The 20,418-nt window shown below is 42.8% G+C and overlaps 1 protein-coding gene across 10 annotated transcripts in view; it reads left to right on the plus strand.

Annotated features, from left to right (window-relative positions):
* Nucleotides 1-20,418, plus strand: part of KTN1 (kinectin 1) — a 77,093-nt gene that overhangs the window by 29,309 nt on the left and 27,366 nt on the right. For 8 of the 10 annotated variants that reach the window (XM_054199647.1, XM_054199650.1, XM_054199651.1 and 5 more), the window contains exons 5-20: nt 1,021-1,151; nt 3,116-3,232; nt 5,870-6,010; nt 7,804-7,910; nt 9,477-9,609; nt 10,644-10,731; nt 11,032-11,198; nt 11,840-11,908; nt 13,751-13,788; nt 14,393-14,483; nt 14,793-14,861; nt 15,592-15,629; nt 15,747-15,837; nt 18,182-18,250; nt 19,605-19,639; nt 19,776-19,866. In XM_054199647.1, coding sequence (XP_054055622.1) covers nt 1,021-1,151; nt 3,116-3,232; nt 5,870-6,010; nt 7,804-7,910; nt 9,477-9,609; nt 10,644-10,731; nt 11,032-11,198; nt 11,840-11,908; nt 13,751-13,788; nt 14,393-14,483; nt 14,793-14,861; nt 15,592-15,629; nt 15,747-15,837; nt 18,182-18,250; nt 19,605-19,639; nt 19,776-19,866 — 1,475 coding nt within the window. The remainder of the gene's footprint in view (nt 1-1,020; nt 1,152-3,115; nt 3,233-5,869; nt 6,011-7,803; nt 7,911-9,476; nt 9,610-10,643; nt 10,732-11,031; nt 11,199-11,839; nt 11,909-13,750; nt 13,789-14,392; nt 14,484-14,792; nt 14,862-15,591; nt 15,630-15,746; nt 15,838-18,181; nt 18,251-19,604; nt 19,640-19,775; nt 19,867-20,418) is intronic. The other 2 variants (XM_054199648.1, XM_054199654.1) reach the window with 1 other exon arrangement.

The raw sequence follows: 20,418 nt of genomic DNA on the forward strand, positions 1-20,418 counted from the left end.
GAGAAAGCATGCTGGAAGTTCTCAGTGCTTCCCCCACACCTCCCTGGACGCTGTTATTCAGTGATTTGTTTCAATGCTCGGTAGTTTCTCTTAAGGGCTTAGTATCACCAGCACTTTATCGTTCTTCATTCATTTTTCAAACTTTGGAGAGGTTTGGGTTTGTGTGGCACATTTTTAGTACCTGTGATGGGAAACCTGGACGCTTCTCCATGAGCTTTGGGATGCTTTTTCTGAACCAAACACCACTTTTAAGATTTCTTTTTTTTTCCCCCTTCAATCCCTTCACGAACTTTTGCGCACTGGTGAATATTTGGCAGAGATACTGGATGCCTCGGTTTTGTGCTTCCACTTACTTAAGTTAGGGGGCCACCTAATGACCTGTGTGTGTGCAGCCTGTTTTTTTTATGCACAAGTTTTCCTGCAAGAGCATAGTTAGGTTGAATCCTGTTTCCTTGTTTATGTCTTTTTAAACACTTACTGATTTATTTTCCTACTGCTGAACTCCTCCTGCAGCAGTTCATTTCCAAACTTAAAATGATGGAATATTTTTCTGATTCCCGTATATTCTAATCAGAAATGTGCCAGTTCTTAAATTTGTTACCTTGTCTTTTGCATATTACTTGTGGAGCCAGGCTGTCCTTTAAACTGAGAGCTCACTTTGAATTACTATCACAATACACTAGAAAGGACTCTTCAAGTTTTCACGTTCATGCTATTTTTTCCCCACAAAATCTGTGTTATGCTTTTGTCGTCTTGCTAGCAACACTATAAATGTTACCAACTGCACAAACAAAGTGGTGGGATTTTTTTTTTCCTAAAACTGTCAGCTGGCAGATTGTTATCAGATTTAAATTGGAGATAAGTTGTTTTTATTGAATGTTCGTGACCTCTTGCTTCTTGGCATTTCAGACTGAAATTAAACGTAATGCATAATGATACCCTATCGCATGCTGTTTCGAGGCAAAATAAATAATTCTGTACGGAGTCCAAAGTAAATATATCCCCCCTTCTGTGTTGCAGAGAATGCTGAAGTAAAATTTAAAGACTTTGTAATGGCCATGAAGAACATGATCTTCAGTGAAGATGAGGCCCGTTGCATAGTGGAGGTGTTAAAGGAAAAATCCAGTGCAATTCATGATGTCTTGCAGAAGGTGAATGACTCTGGGCTGGGGGGAGAGAAGGCTGTTAAATAAGCAGAAGTTGCAAGAGATGCTGTCAAATTAGTGATATCAATGTTCTGTTGTGATTTCTGCATTCTGTTTTTGGGAGACTTTTTCCAGCTGGTCGGTGCTTGCTTTGCATGCAGAAAGCGATTGTCAGATGTCTTGTGTGCTGCCATCTGCCATCCCATGGGCTGGCTAGACAGGCTTTTGACCGCTCGTAAAGAGCAGACATAACCACGGAGAGTTGGGTATATAAGGCAGGGCTGCAGCTGCCACCTGTGTGTTGGCACAGGGGAAGGCTATCTGGTGACTTTCAGGAGTGATGTGTAAATGGGATAAGCTATAGTAGAAATTAAGAAAAACCTACTGTAGCTGTGCACTCGATCAACTATTTCTGTGTTTAAGTCTATAAATTCTAGCCTGCTGACTACTATGGATATTTTTCATAGGATTGTACGGCAGTTTGGATATGGAAAGGACCTCGGGGGGTTTGTAGTCCACCCTCTTACTTACAGGGCCAGCTCTGAGGTCAGCCCAGGCTGCTCAAGGCTTTAGCCAGTCTGGGTTGAAACCTTCAGGGACTGACTGCACCTGTGCCAGTGCTCAGCAGTCTTTATTTTCTTATTTTTAAATGTTTGTATTAAGACAGAAGAGAGTGGGTGACCACCAATGTCTTACAAATACCTGCTCCTCCCTCCCATGGCTCATTGCGATTGTCACTTTGTGCTTGTAACATCCTGTTTGTCACATTTGAAGTCTTGCAATTCTGTATTCTTCTGCAGATATGGTACCAGAACAGAAATGGGGAACTGGATGTGTGTCAATTCAAGTAACGCAATAGAGTAGCACGTCATATAATGTGGGCTGGAAGGGACTTCAGGAGGTCATGCGGTCCAACTGCCCAAAATGGGGTCAATGTTGAATTTGGAGCAAGTTGCTCAGGGATTTTTCCATCTGTGTCTTGAAAACCTCCAAGGACAGGGACTTCATGTTCTTTCTGGGCCCCTGTTTCAGTGCTTGACTGACAACCCAACAGTGGTACCCTTGCAATGGTATTACGTGTTTTATTTGGAATAGCAGCCAGCTTGCTTGCTGTACTTTTTTTCTTCTAAAGGAAGGTTTGGAGTTAAAGCTAAACCTGTAGGATCAAAGTGGATTCCTGGGTTTGTATACAACCAAGAAATGTAATTTTCTGTAGAGGGAAATGTATTTTCCCGGCTGTAGCTCATGCAAGACACTGATAGTGTGTTGCACTGCGTACGTACACAATACCACTAAACTTCCAAACCAAATTCAGAGTGCTTTTGTGGGGCTGATGCTTCTTTGCTTCTTCAGTTATCAGGCGTCACGGAGTGAAGTCTGAGCACAAGGCTTTAGAAGGTTTGCCCCTTCCCACAGTTACTTCGTTCTAGGGCCAGTATACAAGTGGCAGGGTTGTGGGGATCGTTCCTGTCCAGTTCTGTTCCCTGTAGGATCTCTGAAACTTTGTGTGTCAGTGTGCCAGCAAAAACGTAATTATGACAACTGGAGGCTCTCCTGTTGTCCATGAGTGTGGGTTGGACCAGGTGATCTTGGAAGTCCCTTCCAACTTCAATTATTGAATGATTCAGCATCTCTGTGTCTTTTTCCTTTATTTCTCTTAATGGCTGTTCTTTGTTTTCCCCAGTGCCACCACAGCAGCTCTCTTCCAACGCGGAAGCACCTTAAGAGCCCATTTATTCTCTTAATTGGTTTCAGTATGTTTGAAAATGCATTTCCTTCTCTAATGAAATCGGCGCTGCAGGGTCCATTAGAGCAGAATTGGGTACTGGTGGTGCCATGTACACCGTGCAGACGTGCAATTCGGGGGCAGGCGGGGCTGTTTCTTCCTCTCAAGTTTGCTCTGCCGCCTGCTAGCATGTTCTGCAAGTACCTCTGGTGTGTATCATCATTTTTGTGTACTTTTGCTGCAGGCTAGCAAGGCTGAGTCCGCTGCAGCTGTACATCAGCTACAAGACAAAGAGAAAATGCTCGCTGCGATGAAGGAGGAGGCAGCCGTTGCAAAGGAGCAGTGCAAGCAGCTAACCCAGGTAAATCTAAAGAGGTTTGTGGCTATAGAGGGCTGTGGGAGAGGAGCAGGGGTGTGTAGGACTTGCAGGCAGCAAACGCTGGTTTGCTGAGCTTAGTATAAATTGAAAGGTGGAGGTTTTTACATTGGGAAAGCTTACCAAGACACTATGTTTCATTTTATGATGCTATTAATGCATTTATGCAGAGCTATTTCCCAGTAGTTTTTCCAGAGAGTTCATTTACTGAAATTTTCAAGCTGAGACTCTCTTTCTTTTCAGAAGGCTACTGTAAGAACATTTCCTTCATGAGTGTTGTACGGTTTTGTGGATGCAAATATTAAACAACTTTTCTGCATCGCATTTTTAATTTGGTATGTCTTCCAGCCTTAACATGCTTGTGTGCTGTTTGGCACAACAATTATCAGTTCTCTTCAAGAAGGTAGCCGCAGAAAGTGCAGGCTGCCTGCCTAGCCCCTTGAGTTGCTGCTCTGATTGCTTTAGACTTACAGGGTTGCTGATGCACCACTGTCAAGGCTAGTTTTTGAAACTTGACTTCTTTTCATTTAGTGAAGATTTCAGAGGAAAGTAGTTACGGTAGAGCAAATAATTAGGCAGATATGGAGTAAATTGGAGCCTTTTGGGGGGAGGATTCTTGTGTTTTGGCTAGTTTGGAAGCACACGGGCATTAGGCACGGGAAGGTCATGTTGTGGGACAAAAGTTAGGCACAGAAAGCCCTAAAGATGGTAGCAGAGTGGCCAGAGGACACGGGAGATGGGAGCCTTGGCAGATGAGAAGAAGAGAGTGGATATTGTGTGAGCTCCTGGCAGGGCACAGGTAGGTGTTTATGTGATTGAGAGGTTTGTGATAGTCAATATATAGAGAAAGGACTTGTGATGTTCTGAGGGGCAAGAAGCAGCTCTGTTTCAGGATTGCAGGATGAAGGGGGGGAGGTTTCTGCTGGTGGAGAAGCAGAGGGAATGTAGGAAGGAGCCTGGTGTGGGGGAAGCTGATGCAGCTGGGGAGAAGAACATTTGCAAAGTGGTGCCTGTGAAGGCAAGGCAGGTTCTGCAGAGGAATAGGGGTCACTGGGGGTTTTGCCATCTTGACTTGGGGAGGGAAGGGAGAAAGAGAAATTAATGGGCATTCCTGAAAGCTGGGAGAAGATGGGCAAAAACAAAGTTGCTGCCGTGCTAGAATATCAGGGGGAAAAGCTCAGCTTGACAGAAAGCTCTTACCTTCTAATTAATATGTTTCTCTGAAAAGACTGCCAAAAGCCATAGAGGGACTTCAAGGTGCAGAAATGTCTCTGCAGGGGTGTTGATAAAAATGATAACTGGAGAGGATAAATGAGAGCACGAGGTGCGTGACTTCAGAGGTATTTGGCAAAGCATGAGTGAGGTGAAAGTTAATCTTCCCAGGATCTCCGCACAGCTCTGACAGGGTCACTGGGGGCTGCAGGTGGATGGTGGAACTGATGGAGGGGTAGGAGGAAGCTGCAATACGTCCTGGTGCCCTTATATTTGTTGCATCTCATCAGATGCAAATATAACACGGAGAAGGCTTTGTGCCGAGCTGTTTGCACTGTATTTGCAAAAGTGACTTAAAACTTGGGCTGTGACTTGGGTTCCTAAATGCCTCTGTGAACATGGGCTTGGGAACTCGGGTCCCTTATTTCATTCGGGGGGAGCAGCCTCCTGAAGCTAGTAAGTTGGACCTAAAAGAGAGAATAGCTTTTATTTAAATTAAAATGGGGAAGAAGCTATCATGACTCTGAAGAGATGGAGGGTATTCAGGCTAATAATTTAGAGCACTTAAATTATGTGTCAAGGCTCTCTGGCACGGTGAGGAGCTGCGTGCTGTGTTGTGTAGATGGAGACACCTGAAACTTGGATGCTACAAATACTTCGTTCTGCCACAGGAGCTTGCTGAAAGCTGCACTTAATGTTTTTGCTTACTACACCAAGTGCATTTATATTGCAGAGGAGCAGCTCTATGGATTTCCCAGGTGTCTGGGTTGAATTACAGGCTAACAAATGATTAATCTAAATAGCAATGTGTATTTTCATTTGAAAGCTATAATACGGCATCATGCTGGTGGGATTCAGGGTGTCTCTGGCTGTTGCTGGGTACTAATAGCCCATCTCCTCTGGCAAAACTGTTGGCTTTGCAACGTGCTACAAAGCAATTACTTGCTTTCAAATGCCCTCTTCTTTTGCTACAGTTCTTTACCTACGTTATTGTGTTTTGCAAAACTTGGGGTTGTCGCAGTTCTTTAGCAAAACAGAAGAATGCAGGTAAATTTGGGATGAAAATCTAAGCTCTGCCCTGTGTGATATCCATGGTTTTAATTGTTAGCACTGTGTAATTTGGCCAAACTCGATAGAAATAAGTCTCCAGCTCTTCTAAGACAACAGAAGATCAGTGTTGAAATTGGAAAACCTCTTTTTAATAAATGTGAAATCATGCTAAATCCTCATAAAGATGCTGGAATTTTGGTCAGGTCTAATGCTGTAATTTCTCTGAGCGAAGACTGATGCTGAATTTGGTTTGGTGCACTCTTGCTATATTTTTAGTTATCCTAAAAGGCTGGCTATTAGACTTTAGAAAGGAGCAGTAGATGACTTCTTTTCCCTTTTTCCTTTCCCTTCCCACCCAAGGAGCTGGTTGCAGAAAAGGAGAGAAACAGCTTGCTTACAGCGAAAATGCGAGAGCGCATCAACACGCTAGAAAAGGAGCACGGCACTTTTCAGAGTAAAATACACGTTAGCTACCAAGAATCTCAGCAGATGAAGATAAAGGTAAAACCTTTACCAAAACTGTTGGAGTTGATGTTCATGCACAAGCAGATCAGCCTCTGCTTTAGCCAGGGTACAGCATTTGGTGTTTGCTTCCACAGAAATTGGCTTCACTAATTACCATGAGCGTTGAATACGATGTGCTGGTAGCTGGTGTAACGCATCTGCATGAGGATGGGAAACTGCGTGTTAAAGTCAGTTTCCTGACTTAAAGGAGAGACAAAATGTTCTCATAAGTGACTTTTGTAGCCTGTAAAAGATCAGTGCTAGCTGGGCAGCCGGTCTTTGATCTAGTTACTCTTGCTTTGTGGTATGCTGTTGAAATGTTATTCAATTAAAGTGTAAAATCTAATTGAAATACTCAACTTCAGAGAGCCACAAGTTCTGTTGACCCTTACCAGCTGATAAATCTAATTTTTTTAAATTTATAGTACAGAGTGACAACAGCGTAATATATAAGAAATATCATTGCCTGGGGGAGTGTTTTGCTGAGACTATTTGAAGGGCAAGCACTTGCACTTTTTTAAGACCCTTGTTACTGTCTCCTGATGTTGCGCTGAAATGGAGTGACTTCAGACGAGTTTGTTTCATCAGATTAAAAGGTTTGACTTAAAGTTTTCTAAGACAAATGGACCCTCTTATACCAACTTGACTGCTGTCGCAGGCGAAGCTGGAGAAAGGATGCGCAGAGGAGCCAAGGCTCTGGGTCTGCTCCCCCTGCCGGTGTGCTGCAGCATTGCAGGGAAGCTGAAATTTTATTGTCAAAGCTGCTAGTTGTATGGGGCTTGTGGCCCTGCTTCTGTTGTATATCTGTTAGCATTAAAAATAAATAATAAAAAACCAAAACCACAAAGGAGAAGGGTAATCAAGAGAAGCCAAGCTAGAGGTGGTTGCCCTGCAAGGCATGGCTGTCTCCTCCTGTGGTTGTTATGCAAACCTTTGTTTGGATTTTTTTTATATAAAAAAATCCTCACTGGTGAGTCAGCCATTTGATGAAACTGGGTGTTGGAAATGGTGTCAACCATATCTACAAACTGGCACCAGTAGGAGGAAGAAGATATTACAGGTGTAGGGCTGGAGGGTTTCCAAAGTAGGCTGTTGGGCTGTAAGACCAGCTATAACATTGTCTGCGTATGCAGAGTCCATTTTTTTTTTTTCCTTTGAATCCTGTCTTTTGTTTTTGTTCGCACTATTCTGAAGCAGCCTTGGGTTATCAGGGCTTCTTTCTGCCTCAGTTTGGAACCATGTTGCAAATGCGATCAAAGCATATTATTGCCTAAATAAAGGATATATTTCATAATCTTGACTTCAGGGTGTTAGATGAGGACTAGCCTTTTGCAGTTTACATGCTATAATCAGTGTATTGTTAGTTATCTTATACTTTTTCTGCTTTATTTAAAGGCTTTGTAAACTTGTAATATTAATTTGTGGTGCATTTAATTTATTACCTTTTGGAAACGTTATTTATTGATAACCAGTTATTGACAAGTATCTAAAGTTATACAGCTGAGCATTTGGTATTCAAAGAACTACTTGTATTTAAAAATTAAAAGTTGCCTTGATGCACAGTTGGTACACTGGTATAAAAAGAAATCAGTGCTTTTATTTGAGCAAGAGGGTCTGAGTTGCCTAATTTAACTGAAGAGTGGGGGTGTGAGGAAGGAAGTGCCCCCTTCCAAAAAATCCACTTAGTTTTGTTTAATTAAACTATGGTGATATCTTACCTACTATTACTGGTCTTTTACTTCTCCTTAGTTTAATCTGTTTTAGAATTGATCTTTTTTCCCCCCCATCAGTTCCAGCAACTCCGTGAGCAGATGGAGGCAGAAATAAGCCACCTGAAGCAGGAAAACGGTATCCTGAGAGATGCTGTCAGTACTTCTACCAATCAAATGGAGAGCAAGTATGTTAGCAGCTACTCGAAGCTCTGTGTGTTTTTAAGCTTTCCCTGAGGAGTTGTTTTGGCTTCTGCTTCTTTTGTTTCCATCTCCTTGGCTGTCTCTGAATTTGTGGTTACAGTAGGAACACGGTTATTTTGGGCTGGGGAGGCAGCTATTTGTATTTGCATCGAGTCAAGGCTTTCAAAACAGATTACTGTCTTCTATCAGTTTGAAGCCTGAGCTTTTAAGAGTGTGGGTGCTGAGGCTCGAATGGAAAAGTGCAGAAGTGCTCAGCCACAGTTGGTGTTTTTGGCAGGGTATGTATCCATTCCCCTGGGGCTTTAGGAGAGGCGCTGATACTGGCCTCTTGGGAGAACAACAGCTCTGAACTTATAAATCAGTCTTGCAATAAGAAAAAAAAAATCTCAGCACCCTGCAGTTAATGGTACTGCTAGGGTGGCACTTGGATTTATCTGCTGGTGTCGCAAATATTTGGAGAAACAAAAAGGCATCTCAAGGTTTTTGTCTTTTGTGAGTTATGACTTGAGCTGCCCCTGAGCTGGCAGAGAGGGTTGTATTTATTGTGGTGAAAGCTGAGTGCCCCAGAAAGGTGCGGAGTCAGATGAGTAAATTGCTGACAGCGAGCTTCAGCCTATAGAAAGCAAAACTGGCACTTTATATGCCCTCAGATATTTGATTTGTTACTGCTGGGGACTAGAACATTAAAACCATTGTCAGGAGTTAAAAAGGGTTCCATATCTTGCTTTTCTGGCTATGCTGTTCTTGCAGAGATGCTGCTTCTGTGTGGGGTGGTCTGTTAACAGCTTCTGCGCGGCCAAGCACAGCTCAGCGGAGGTGCCTTCTGCTCACATACGTATATTGCACATATATAGGCAGGTCACTATATCGAGCACTAGAAGAAGGGAACGGGTACTCTGATTTTAGGGGTGCCCTCTTTGTAGCAATAACTCATCGTTATCTCTCAGTTACCTTGAAAAATCCTTCATTCAGGCAAACTTAAAGATAAAAATAAAATGCTTTTTGTTCAGTTAGAGACAAAAGGGAGCCTTTTAGAATTCTTCCCTTGAGCTCTACAAATGCATCTTCTCTCCCTAAGTGAGAGAGCGCATCAGATACCTTCATAAATTAATAGATAAGGCCAGGAGGCAATGTATAGTCCAAAGAGATGTGTGCAGTTAGTAGTCCAGGAGGAATAAGCTTGAGTAAGTTTGAGATCAATAATCCTTTATGGGAAGAGGAAAGGAATGCGAATTTCCATGTGAGACCTTTCCTTATGCTCAGCCTCTTTTGTTTATATAAGCCTGTCCAAATTACGCCCATCGGCTTGCAAACGTTTTAAAGGAACTGATGCTTGTGGCTTATTGCTGACCTTTTGTTTCTGACTCAGGGGGTTGTATTGCTGTGCTGATGGCCAAGAGTACCTGACCCTCATCCCTTTCCTAGGATGAAGCAGTGGAGGGGGGGGGAAAAACCCTGCCCAAATATAGGACTTGGTGTTGATATTTGAGTAGCTGTTGTTATGGCCTGTGCTTCTTGTAAGAAAAGCTGTGAAAATGTTTTATTTTTAGGCAGTCGGCTGAGCTGAACAAGCTGCGCCAGGATTACGCCAGGCTGATGAATGAGCTGGGAGAGAAGAGCAATAAGCTGCAGCAAGAGGAGCTCCAGAAGAAGAACGCAGAGCAGGCGGTTGCACAGCTAAAGGTGACTTGGGTTTTTTGTGCCTCTCGAGTTGCGCTCGAGGCTTTGTCTGAGCCAAGTTCTGAATCAGGCGGGATGTGAGGGGTGCGAGAATTGCTGTAGCTGTTTCCCTGGCCACTAAATCTCTCTGTCATCTTTGTATGTGCAAGTATCTATTTTCAGATAGGCTGAGCCAGCCTATGGGATTATTTAATGTTTTTATGCAATACTCTGGGTTTTGAGTGATTACAAACCTCCCTGTGAAGTGAAACTTACCTTTCCAGGTAAATATCTTTAAAAAGCCTAACTGGGGGTGTTGAACTCTGCTTTCTATGGGTGTAAAATTCCAGCAAGATTTGGTACTTTGGAGTAGTTCATCCAGATGGCATTGTCCTTGCATGGTTTTTATTTATTTGAAACTACATGCTTTTGCTTAAATGTATATTTAAATTTTTAAATATACTTTTTTAAGTGTTAAGATGTAAATGGACTGGCGTCTGGATGCATTTCTCTCCTCTTCTTTGGAAGAAAAGGACTTTTGTATTAATTATTTTTTTTCAGAAGGCAAACCTAGTTGTTTTGAGTGAGTAAGCCAATCCAGAGCTCATTACTTTTTTCATATTTGCAATTAAGTCTTAGTTACCAGAAGTTGTCCCTGCCTCTAGCCCTTGCAGGTGGAGAGTTGGTATCTAGAGTTGAGACGTGTTTTAATTACTAGATGCAGATTCATGTGATGCATGGCTAGTCTGGCTTCTGGTGTTAATTCTGAGCTTACAGGGCAAAGATGCTACACTTCCATATTACAGAAACCATCCTGTTAAGAGCCTATAATAAAATCCTGTTCACAATTTGCCTTTCAAATTAATAGGCTAAACTACTCTGGGAGAAGGATTACAGGGCACTCTGTCTCTCTGATGTGCCCTAATGGAAACAAGAAACAATTCTACTTCATTGCCATATGTTTTGGGAATAGCACCAAAGAGAGAGGCACTCTGCATGTTTCAAAAAATAAATTAAAGGTTAGACTTCTTTTCATCAACTCTTTCTTCAATGTGAAGGTCCAGCAGCAGGATGCAGAGAGAAGATGGGAAGAAATCCAGGCTTATCTCAGGAAAAGAACAGCAGAACATGAAGCAGCACAGCAAGGCACGTATCACAGAATTCCCTAATAACACTTACTGCAGTGATTTGGCTGTTGCCATTTGTAAAAAAGGGGCATTTTGGAGTAAATGGCTTAAATAAAGCTCAGGTGAAGTCAGTATTGCTTTGGCACCCTGGGGAAATAGTGTGTTGCGATACCAGTGAGTTTGAATGCTGATGAGGGAGCTGAACCTTGGCTTGATGGAATGAGGCTTCTAATCAGCCTCCCTGTTTACACTGAAAGTTATTTCCCCCCAAAGTTAAATATTTTACTTCTGAATTAAAATCCTGATGTTTCTGCTACAGATGTGCAGAATAAGCTTGTGGCCAAAGACAATGAAATCCAGAGCTTGCACAGTAAACTTACTGATACGATGGTGTCAAAACAGCAGCTGGAGCAGAGGATGCTGCAGTTAATGGAGGCTGAGCAAAAGAGAGCTACTGCGGAGGACTCCATGCAAATGCAGGTGCAGGTAATATTGCTCAAGTATCTTAAGGGTTTGTATTTTTCCTCCCACTTTGTGCCTATGGAAATGCAGGAGTAGCCTTGAAATCTGGCTTTAGTAAAGCTTTCCCACTGAATAAAGAATGAGTAAACTGCGTGCCAGTCTATATCATCACTTATGGATTGAGACCGTGCGTGTGGTGCTGTGAGGAGGTCTGGGGCTATCTCGGACCTGAGAAACGCTCTGGGAAAGTCAGGAAAATGTGCTGACCCAGGCAATTTCCCAAACTGTGAAGTGATGCTATGGTCTGGGGAACACCCTGGAAGAGCAGCCATGTACTTTTGATGTTTGAGCTCTTCTGGAGTGATCTCTCTTCTCCTGGCATCAGGTGGTGACAGGCAGCGTGGACAGTGCTCTTGAGGGCTTCAGGGAAACCAAATGATGTGTGGTGGGGCAGGGAGTATTTTTCTCTTGATACAGAACAGGTTCTTATGCTTCCACTCAAATGGGTTGATCTTAGTGGGGAGAAAAATAGCATTTTTGGCAAGTGTCTGACATATAAATACTGAACTGTTCTTACTAACGTAATCATGGCTAAGAGCTAATCCTAGGAAAAGTTGTCTAGCTGCAGATCTCAGCCTGCTTTTCTTTCTGTGCTCTCTTACAAGGAGCTGATAGAGCAGAATGATGCTTTGAATGCTCAGCTTCAGAAGTTTCATTCACAAATGGCAGCCCAGGTACAGCATGTTCTCAGACTTTCTTTCGTAGCCTTGGATTGTGAAGTTTCATTAAAAATCAGATTTTTTTTTTTTTTTGTAGCTGGGTATGATATATGTAATGCTGAAAGCAAAGACTTGTTAGCATTCTCTTGTCTAATGTTTCTCAAACTGGTTTAAAACTTAAGCTTCTGCTGTTCTTTTGGGGGGAAAAAAGTCCAATTATTTCCTCCTGTAGCAGCTGTTGTTTATAACCAAAGGATAGAATACCTTTTTGAATGTTTGTTTTCTGTAGCTTTGCATGTGTACAATTCTGTCTTGTGGTTCTTGGGTCTTTGCAGTCCTCCTGTGAACCTCCTGATCGTACTTTTCCCTTGTGCATTGAGTTGAGAAACACTGTCTTATGGTAGCTCCCATATAAAGCTGCTTGTTCATTCCAGTGGTGATTTCTGTGCAGAAAAAAGAAAAACCCAAAACCCAACCAAACAATATGCCAAACCTGCACAGTGCCTTTCCCAATTCTTTTAATATCTGAAATTTTGACTAGTTTCTTTGAGAAATGATTTCTGTTGTCAACACTACATAAAACCTCAAAGTTGCTGAAGTTGCCTCCCTGTAGAGCTAGGTCACAGAAATGGGCTCAGCAAGGCCCTAACTTCCATGGGCACAAGTGGAGATTGTTCCTCTGCTGTGTTTTTTAGTCATGGATGTGCTTGATGTGGTTTGATTAAGTTCAACGTCAGACTGAAAATGTGTCATTGGGCTTTGCTTGAAGAGCTTGGTGTTTTAACCCTTTGTGTGGGGAGAGCAGCGAAGAGGGAGACACTCTGGATTTACAGCATCTTCATGACCTGCTCCTTCCATCCCAGTCCTTTAAAAGGGCTTTGAAAATAAATCCCTAGGGAGACTTTACTTTTTTGGTCTGAGTTACACAAGGAGGCTGTTTAAAGGAGGGTTGGGCTTTCTGCATGTAGCCCCACCAGCCATGAAAATGCAGGACCCTTTTTCCACCATGGAAATTGTGTGTGAAAACAACACTTTGGGGAGGTGAGCTTGGACTGGATACTGCTCAGGACATCAGGGTTGATGAAACTGTTTTGGTTATTAAGGAGACCCTCTGGGACTAGAACTGTTTGTTCCCTTTGATTATTTTTTTTTCTCTCTGATGCTGTTCTCTATGGTATGACCTGGATAAGGCAGTACAGGAATTGCTGTAGGGTCCTATGGGCACAAGCTCTGTGAGATCCAGGATTTTGGGGGAGGTTAAGGCCGGATAAGGAGAACCATGTATCTGAAGCACAAGTGAACATGGAAGTTCTGCCACAGCTGCTACCAAACTGGATGTGGAAGAGTCTGCAGAGGTCCCTTAATAACCGGTGTGATGGGTGTCTCCTGCCCCGTTGTGGGTGGCCACATAGGAACAGGCTTTTTCCAGGAGGAGGGGAACCCGCTTGCTGGTTTTATGCAGCTGTTTCTGTTCCTAACCCAAGTCCTGATGCACTGTGCAAGGTTTTCTTTTCTAAATTCTTTGAGTGGTTTGTCAGCAGAATGTCCCGTAAAGCACTTAATCCTTGGGAAACAAGTGCTGGTGATCCCCATGGCTTGTTTGAATCTGGTAAAGGGCAAATAAGATGGTTCATTTTTTGCCTTCGTATCGCTTTAGGACAAAGCAGAAGGGACATTAGTATGTGCTGGTATTCCTTCAACATTCCTTAGCCAGGAAATAGTTGGAATTGTCCTGTGCCAGTTTAAAATAACTAGACAAATCTTACAAATGCTGTTCCTGGCTCACTGTAGATAATGATTCTTTGACTTGCTTTACTTTCAGCTATTTATATATATTTTTTTTTTTTCCTTTTGCAGACCTCAGCTTCAGTGCTGGCAGAAGAACTACACAAAGTGTGAGTGTTCATTTTCCTTTGGTATTTCAGAGGTGTTACTGGCTTTTAATGCTTGCTGTCTTTCCTCCACGCACGTGCAGCGCGTATGGGAGGGACTGGTGAAAGATGTTGCTGTCTGTGCTTTTAACTTCTCACGAGACTGACTTAAGAGCTCGGAAACTGCTTCCTGCGGATTTCCCTTCCGTGTCTGGCCTCAGGTTTGGAGTCCATTGTACGTGGCTCTCTGCTACACAGAAAGCAACATCTCCTCTCTTATTTACCGCTGCCTGTGTGCAGGGTTCAGTGCAGCGTGCAGGAATGTGCGTGACCATGAGAACTGTTAGTATTTGGGCTGTATGGCTGTGCCAGGAGATTTCTCCCTTTGGGAGATGGCGTAGTTGTTGTGTTGAGTCAGAGCTAGAGAATGTCCTATATGTTTTTGGCAAGCAAACAGCATGTAAAATGGATGGAAAAGCTTTTCCACCCAAAGCGTGTTGTCAGCAGGATTCAGAATAGGAGCTGTATTAAGGGCCAGCATGTATCTTGTATTTAGCCTGATGCTTAGTGTACCGCTTGCATCCAAGACCTTTTAGTACTGATATCTCATCATTTCTCATCTGTGCAGGATTGCGGAAAAGGACAAACAGATAAAGCAGATGGAGGACTCATTAGGCAATGAACATGCCAACTTAACCAGCAAGGAGGAAGAGCTCAAGGTATAATAAAAGCATGTGTAAATGCCAGCTTGTACAGGGAGAGGCTCATTGGCTGCACGTACGAAATGAAGCCCACAAGGTGGCTGCCTTTAGATCTAGAACCACCTCCTTTGGCTACAAGTCTCCTGATTTTGTTCTTCCTGGGCAAAGCCAGTGCTTGATGCTGGGCAGCCGTTGATAAGAAACTTTTAGTTTTTTTCCTTGCTGTAACCTCTAGACTCCTTCAAAAAGTGACCTGAAATGCTTTGCACTGAAGAGTGAACTTACCAATGCAAAGTGCAAATGTATTTCTCTTTCCCCTTCCTTCAGGTCTTACAGAATATGAACCTATCACTGAAATCAGAAGTACAGAAGTTACAGGCTCTGACAAATGAACAGGTAAAATAAATGTCCATTTAATATTTAAATATACTCTCTTCCTTCTACCTATTTTGGCATAAATGCAAATGCAGATCTGTTGGTTTGAGCTGTGCTTAAGCATGTTAAAGGTGTGAGATTAGAGAATCAGGCTAATACGTGATTCCCTAGCGTTCTTGTAGCTGGTGGTGGACTTACTGATTACCCCCCCTTCTCCACCAGTGAAATCTGTTTCCTACTTAGATATCCAAGCAATTTGCTTGCTAGCTTTAGATTTGCAGGTGTGCCGAGTGCAGGACACTTCACAGGAGTGAACACAACTGTGCCTGAATATGCAGTCATGGCACTTGCGTACAAGGGTCATAGGAATCCCTCTAAAAAATCCAAAAGCACACAAAAACCCCCACCTCACCACAATCATCTTTTTAGAACCAAACAAAGTGCTGCCCTTCTGTTACTGCGATGTGGTTTGTTCATTATAGAGGTGGAAATGAAGTGTTTAACTAAAGATAAGCCTGCTTGTCAAAGGAATCTCTTGGAGAGCTTCTTCCCTTTGCGTAATTGCATGCTTGCCTGGTATATATTGGTGTTTTAGAAGTGCACGAAGACAAGCTTACCCCTTTCACTCTTGCTGGTGAGTCATGTGCTGAGAGGCCAAATGACTTGTTCTAGCTTTTTAATATCGTGGAATGAAAGGTTGATTGAATCATGTGATGTATCCTAAGTCTGTGTTAATCCTCTTTATATCTAGGCTGCTGCTGCACATGAGCTGGAAAGGATGCAGAAAAGGTAAATAGCTCTGGGATGTGATAAACAATATTTGTCAGTCTCTTATGTTCTTTTGAATAGATGCTTTTTGTAAGACTTGGGTGAGGAAACATGTTTAACTGTTCTTCTGTATCTCAGCATTCACATCAAAGATGACAAGATAAGAGCTCTTGAAGATCAGCTTCGAGAAGAGCTTGCTCAGATTTCAAACACAAAAGAAGAATTCAAGGTAAGATACAGAATAGCTATCCTTGTGCTTATTTACAGGAAGTTTTCCAGGCTTTGGAGGTTGTGGAGCAGTTTATGCAATTGAATGTTGATTTGTAAAATAGAACTGATTTTTGGGTGTTAAGGTAAATTGCAGTATTCTGTTTGCAAGGCAAAAGCAACGTGGGATGTCACAGTAGTAGCAACAGACTTGCAGCAAAGTAAGAGATGGGGTAACACAAGTTACGTGTGGTGTCTGCAGTTTTGAAGAGTGAGGTCTTTCAAATCTGGAAGAGGAGGTGTTTCAGTAAAAGCAATTGAGGTTTCCCTGCATTCTGCCTTCTGATATGACTTCCAAGGCGTTGGTGTGAGTCTTTGTTGCTTGGGTTATTGTGCTGTCAGGTCTTTTTTTTTTTTTTTTTTTTTTCCCCTCCCTGTCAAGGTAGATGTAAAAATGCTTATTTTTCTCCTGCTGTCTTCCAAATTGTTTCTCGTAAGGCTGCAGCTAAATTGCTGGAGCTTTTTGTTCTGACATCTGGGGCCTGCACAGCAAAGCTGGTACTTGTTTCTAGATGGAGTATGCAGAGAGCAGCTTAACTCCTCCTTGCCCTCTGCCACCTTGGGCTTTTTTTTTTTTCTGAACTTTACCTGTTAGAAATAGACCTGTTGCTCCAGAAAGGTGGTGACTCCATCTTTTTAACCCCTTTAAAGCCCCTGTTGGGTATTGTGGTTCTTCTGATGCTTTTGGTGGAAGGTCACTCACTCTGAATCTCATCATGTCAAGGTGGTAGGTTTGCTAGCGAGGAACTGAGAGGGTGGGTATGGGGGAGGCAGTGTGCTTTTGTAGGGGAAGCCATGCCTCATGAGTCTTCTGGAGCTCTTTGAAGGTGTTAGCAAGCAGGTGGTAAACTTAGATCAGATATTAAAGTGGCACTTTCAAAGAGACTTTGATGAGAGTCCCTTGCAAGGCTCTGTAGTTTCTCTTAAGCTGTCAGAGAACAAGAGGGAAGAAGTTTGCTCAATTAATAGAATAGGAAACAGAGTACAGCTTTAGTGGATTTTCATAATAAAGCTATCAACTGACTTTTCAGTGAAGCATGCGCTGGGTAATGGGTGCATAAGCAGTCTGGAGAGCAGAGTGGGAAGAAGTGGTAGGCTTGAGTAAGTTGGCAGCTTTTAGTGATGCTCTCAGGGCTTTCTGGGTGGTGAAACACTTTAAAATGGGAGATGAAGTGGTGAAAATGAGTACAAGGAAGAATAATCTGAACTTCCTTTAGAGTGATGGTTTCTGTAGCAACTGTTACGCAGGAAAAAGGCCTTGGAGGTGTTGTGGATGGTTATGTGCTGAAATCAACTCAGTGGCAAAAATCATCTGGAGGCAATCCTGGCAGTTCTTGGAAGGTGAACAGGGAACTGAACACAGACTGTCATCATCATGGTACTGTGGAAATCCATAGCCTGCTCTCAGCATGAATATTGTGTGCCCTTCTAGTCTCTTTTTCCTCCTGTCTTTGATCCCAAATGTAAGCCAGACCAGCTCTGTACTAAATGCTTCCACCTGAGGAAGTGCTCCTTTTTTTCCCATGCACATGAAAAAGAGAACAGGCAGGTTCAGAACAGAGTAATTCTTTTAATTCTTACCGTTGCTGTCCCTTCCTGCTTGTGTCGTCCCTGTAAAGCTTTGGCTCTGAAGCATAGATCACGTGTCGTGCTCTTTACTTTTGTAAAGCACCTAGCAAGTCTTTAAAAAGACTTTGTAAAACAAAAAAGCAGTAATAGAGGAGGATTTAAAAATATATATGAGAAATACAGACAGGTGGCCTGTCTGTTAAGGGCTGCTGTGGACTGCTGGAGGGAAGGCAAGGTCTGCAGTATGGCTGTTTGTCTTCCTGATTCGCCTCTTTCCAGCCTGCAGTTGGACCAAAGTGTGGGAGCTGTGCCAGCCCATCTCCCGCTTCCTTGCTGCGCATCCTCAGCATTAAGGCAGCTGAAGAGAACGGGAGAGGTGATCCTAGACCATTTGCTTCGCCAGATGAGTGTTTTGTAAGAGGCAGCTATCAAACCTTGACATGATGCCGATACTGTTTTAGGAGGAAAATGTAGTTTCTCTTGCCTCTCACACTTGGTCTGATCCTCTGCCAGGGAATAAAGATGGTAACAGCTGAATTTCTCATGGGAACATAAGGACTAAAGTATTAATCTAGAAAAGCAAGGAAGAAGGGGAAAGGATTCTTTGTAGTCTTGTAGCTTCCAAAGAACTCTCTGTAATGACTTCTGTGCTGTTTAATTACTCACTGCCAAAATGAAAATGCTGTAGTTCGGGTTTGCCATTCTGAACTGATAACAGCATTTAAATTTCCTTACAGGTTCTCAAGGATCAAAACGCAACTCTGCAAGCTGAAGTTCAGAAGCTGCAGACTCTCCTGTCTGAGCAGGTATAGCCAGTGTTCACTGAGGTTGTATCAAACATCTTCTGTTCTTTTTAACTTAAGTATTTTTTTTTTTTTTTAAGCTGGCCCTAGGCTGAGCTGGTTGGTGCCAAAACCTGTTGCTTTTTGGGTATTTACTGTTCCACGGAGGGTTGAAGGCTGTCTTCTAGACCTAGTCAAGAGTGTCCAAACAAAATGTTGGGTTTCCCCACCCACCAAAGAATGCCAGCTTAACACAAGCAAAGACTTATTTCTGTGACTCCTTCCAGTTTTAATGGCAATTTTGGGGAATAAAAAAATCGAATGAGCAACTGGCCCTTGCAGGGGAGAGGGCTCTTACTGGGCTTTCGGGAGACCAGAGTAAGATCTTTACCTTGCCTGTTTTATTCCATCCTGGAATGAATCCTCAAACCAGTAGTAACCAAAAAACAGACCCATGGAATGGGAAAACTATTTACATCATGATGTTTTTTTGTCCCTCGTCTTTGGTGTTTTTGCCCATGGCACCCCTGCTGCCACCAGTCTGACTGGTACTCGTGCAGGATGCTGCAGGTTCAAAGCTCTTCTGTCGCTCGGCCCCATCTCCTTTGTGAGTGTTGCCTGGGAGAGCTCTTGTGAACACCCCTGACTTTGTACTATTGTGGAATGAGAAAACTTCCTGAAACACTGGAAAAAGACTTGCAGTACAGGAAACTTATTTCCTTTTCTGCACTGGTGTCTGCTAGCCAGCAGCTCCCTGTCTGGAGCAGCTCCCTTTCTTCTGGCGGAGAACCAGATTTGCAGCCTTATTCCCCTGGGTCTGGCTGATTTGCTGTCCTCTTGGAAATAGTGGGGCTGATTTTTTTTTTTTTTTTTTTTTTTTTTTTCTTGGTAGCTGGCTTATGTTCCTCGTGTGGTCTCTCGCAGTGTGGTGTTGTGGAGAAATAATAAATGTTCTACTGAGTGAGCCTCAGGTGGAGCTTGTGGTTTCAATAAATGCTCGAAAGAGGCAGATTTTTCAGGTACTGAGCTGGCTGCTAGGGATTAGATGCCGCATAGGGCTCGGCATGCTTGACACTCCTTAGGTTCACTGGGATTCTGTGTCCCGCAGCATCTTGTCGACAGAACTCCTGTAGTCCATCAGTGTAAAATCATCAAGGCGTTTGGGCTGGATCTGTACCTCCCCTGAAAGGGTGACATCTTTTCAGCATTGGTATTAATCATGCACCATGAGAACATTCTGCCCCTATTTTCTTTTCCCTTCCGGATTAGTGTGGTAACTAAGGTTCTGCTTAAGTTGATGCACTCCAGTTATTTATGTTTTTAAAATCCCAAATCATTATTGATTGAATTAATGATTACCCTATTGTGTTTTTCATAGGCAAACAAAGACTTGTTAGAACAGATGGAGAGAAGGTGAGAAACTTTTTTCTTTTGAATCAGAGGCTAAAAAAAAATAATCCGGTTTTGTTGGCAGCATGGTTATTGTTGGTAGCTACTAAACTGCCTTCAAAAGTTAACTCTGTTTTTCCTAATACTTTTGATTTCTCAGCATGAGAGAGAGGGATGATAAAATCAAGACCGTTGAAGAGCTGCTTGAGGCAGGACTCATACAGGTGGCTAATAAAGAGGAGGAACTGAAGGTAAAACCTCTCATACGATCTTTTTATGGGGAAGTAGGGATTAAGTGCTCTTGAGCAAAGTGTATGTTTGAGTGCTTATAGTGCAGTCTGAGATCATTCCCATTGAATAGGAAAAGCATCTCGTGGAGACAAGGTTAAAATCTTCTTGGTGAGATGGGCTAAGCATGAGCATTGATGGTGTGCAGTAAGTGCTTCTCTCTGCTTAGTCTAGAGCAGATTTTGCTAGGATGTTTGTCTGGTGTCTTGGAATAAAGTGAATACGTCTCCAGAGCTGTATGTTTCGCCCAATCTGCAACAAATCTGTCTTTAGGAACGGGTGTTTTTACAAAACTTGGCAGTATGGGGCTCTTGCATCTTTTCGCTTAGTTGGTAATCCGAAGGGTTAAATGGATTATAAACCAGTGACACTTCTGGGGCGATGCTAAAGGCGTTTTCTTCCTGTCCTGTTTGTTAAGGAGCTAATGATGAGAAATCTGGAAAGCCAGTAAAAAAATCCCTGTCTGTTTTCAACTGGATTTTGCTGGAAAGCTGTGTCCTGTCTACCTGAGCATA

This window comes from Rissa tridactyla, chromosome 4, assembly GCF_028500815.1.
Source record: "Rissa tridactyla isolate bRisTri1 chromosome 4, bRisTri1.patW.cur.20221130, whole genome shotgun sequence".
Taxonomy (NCBI): domain Eukaryota; kingdom Metazoa; phylum Chordata; class Aves; order Charadriiformes; family Laridae; genus Rissa; species Rissa tridactyla.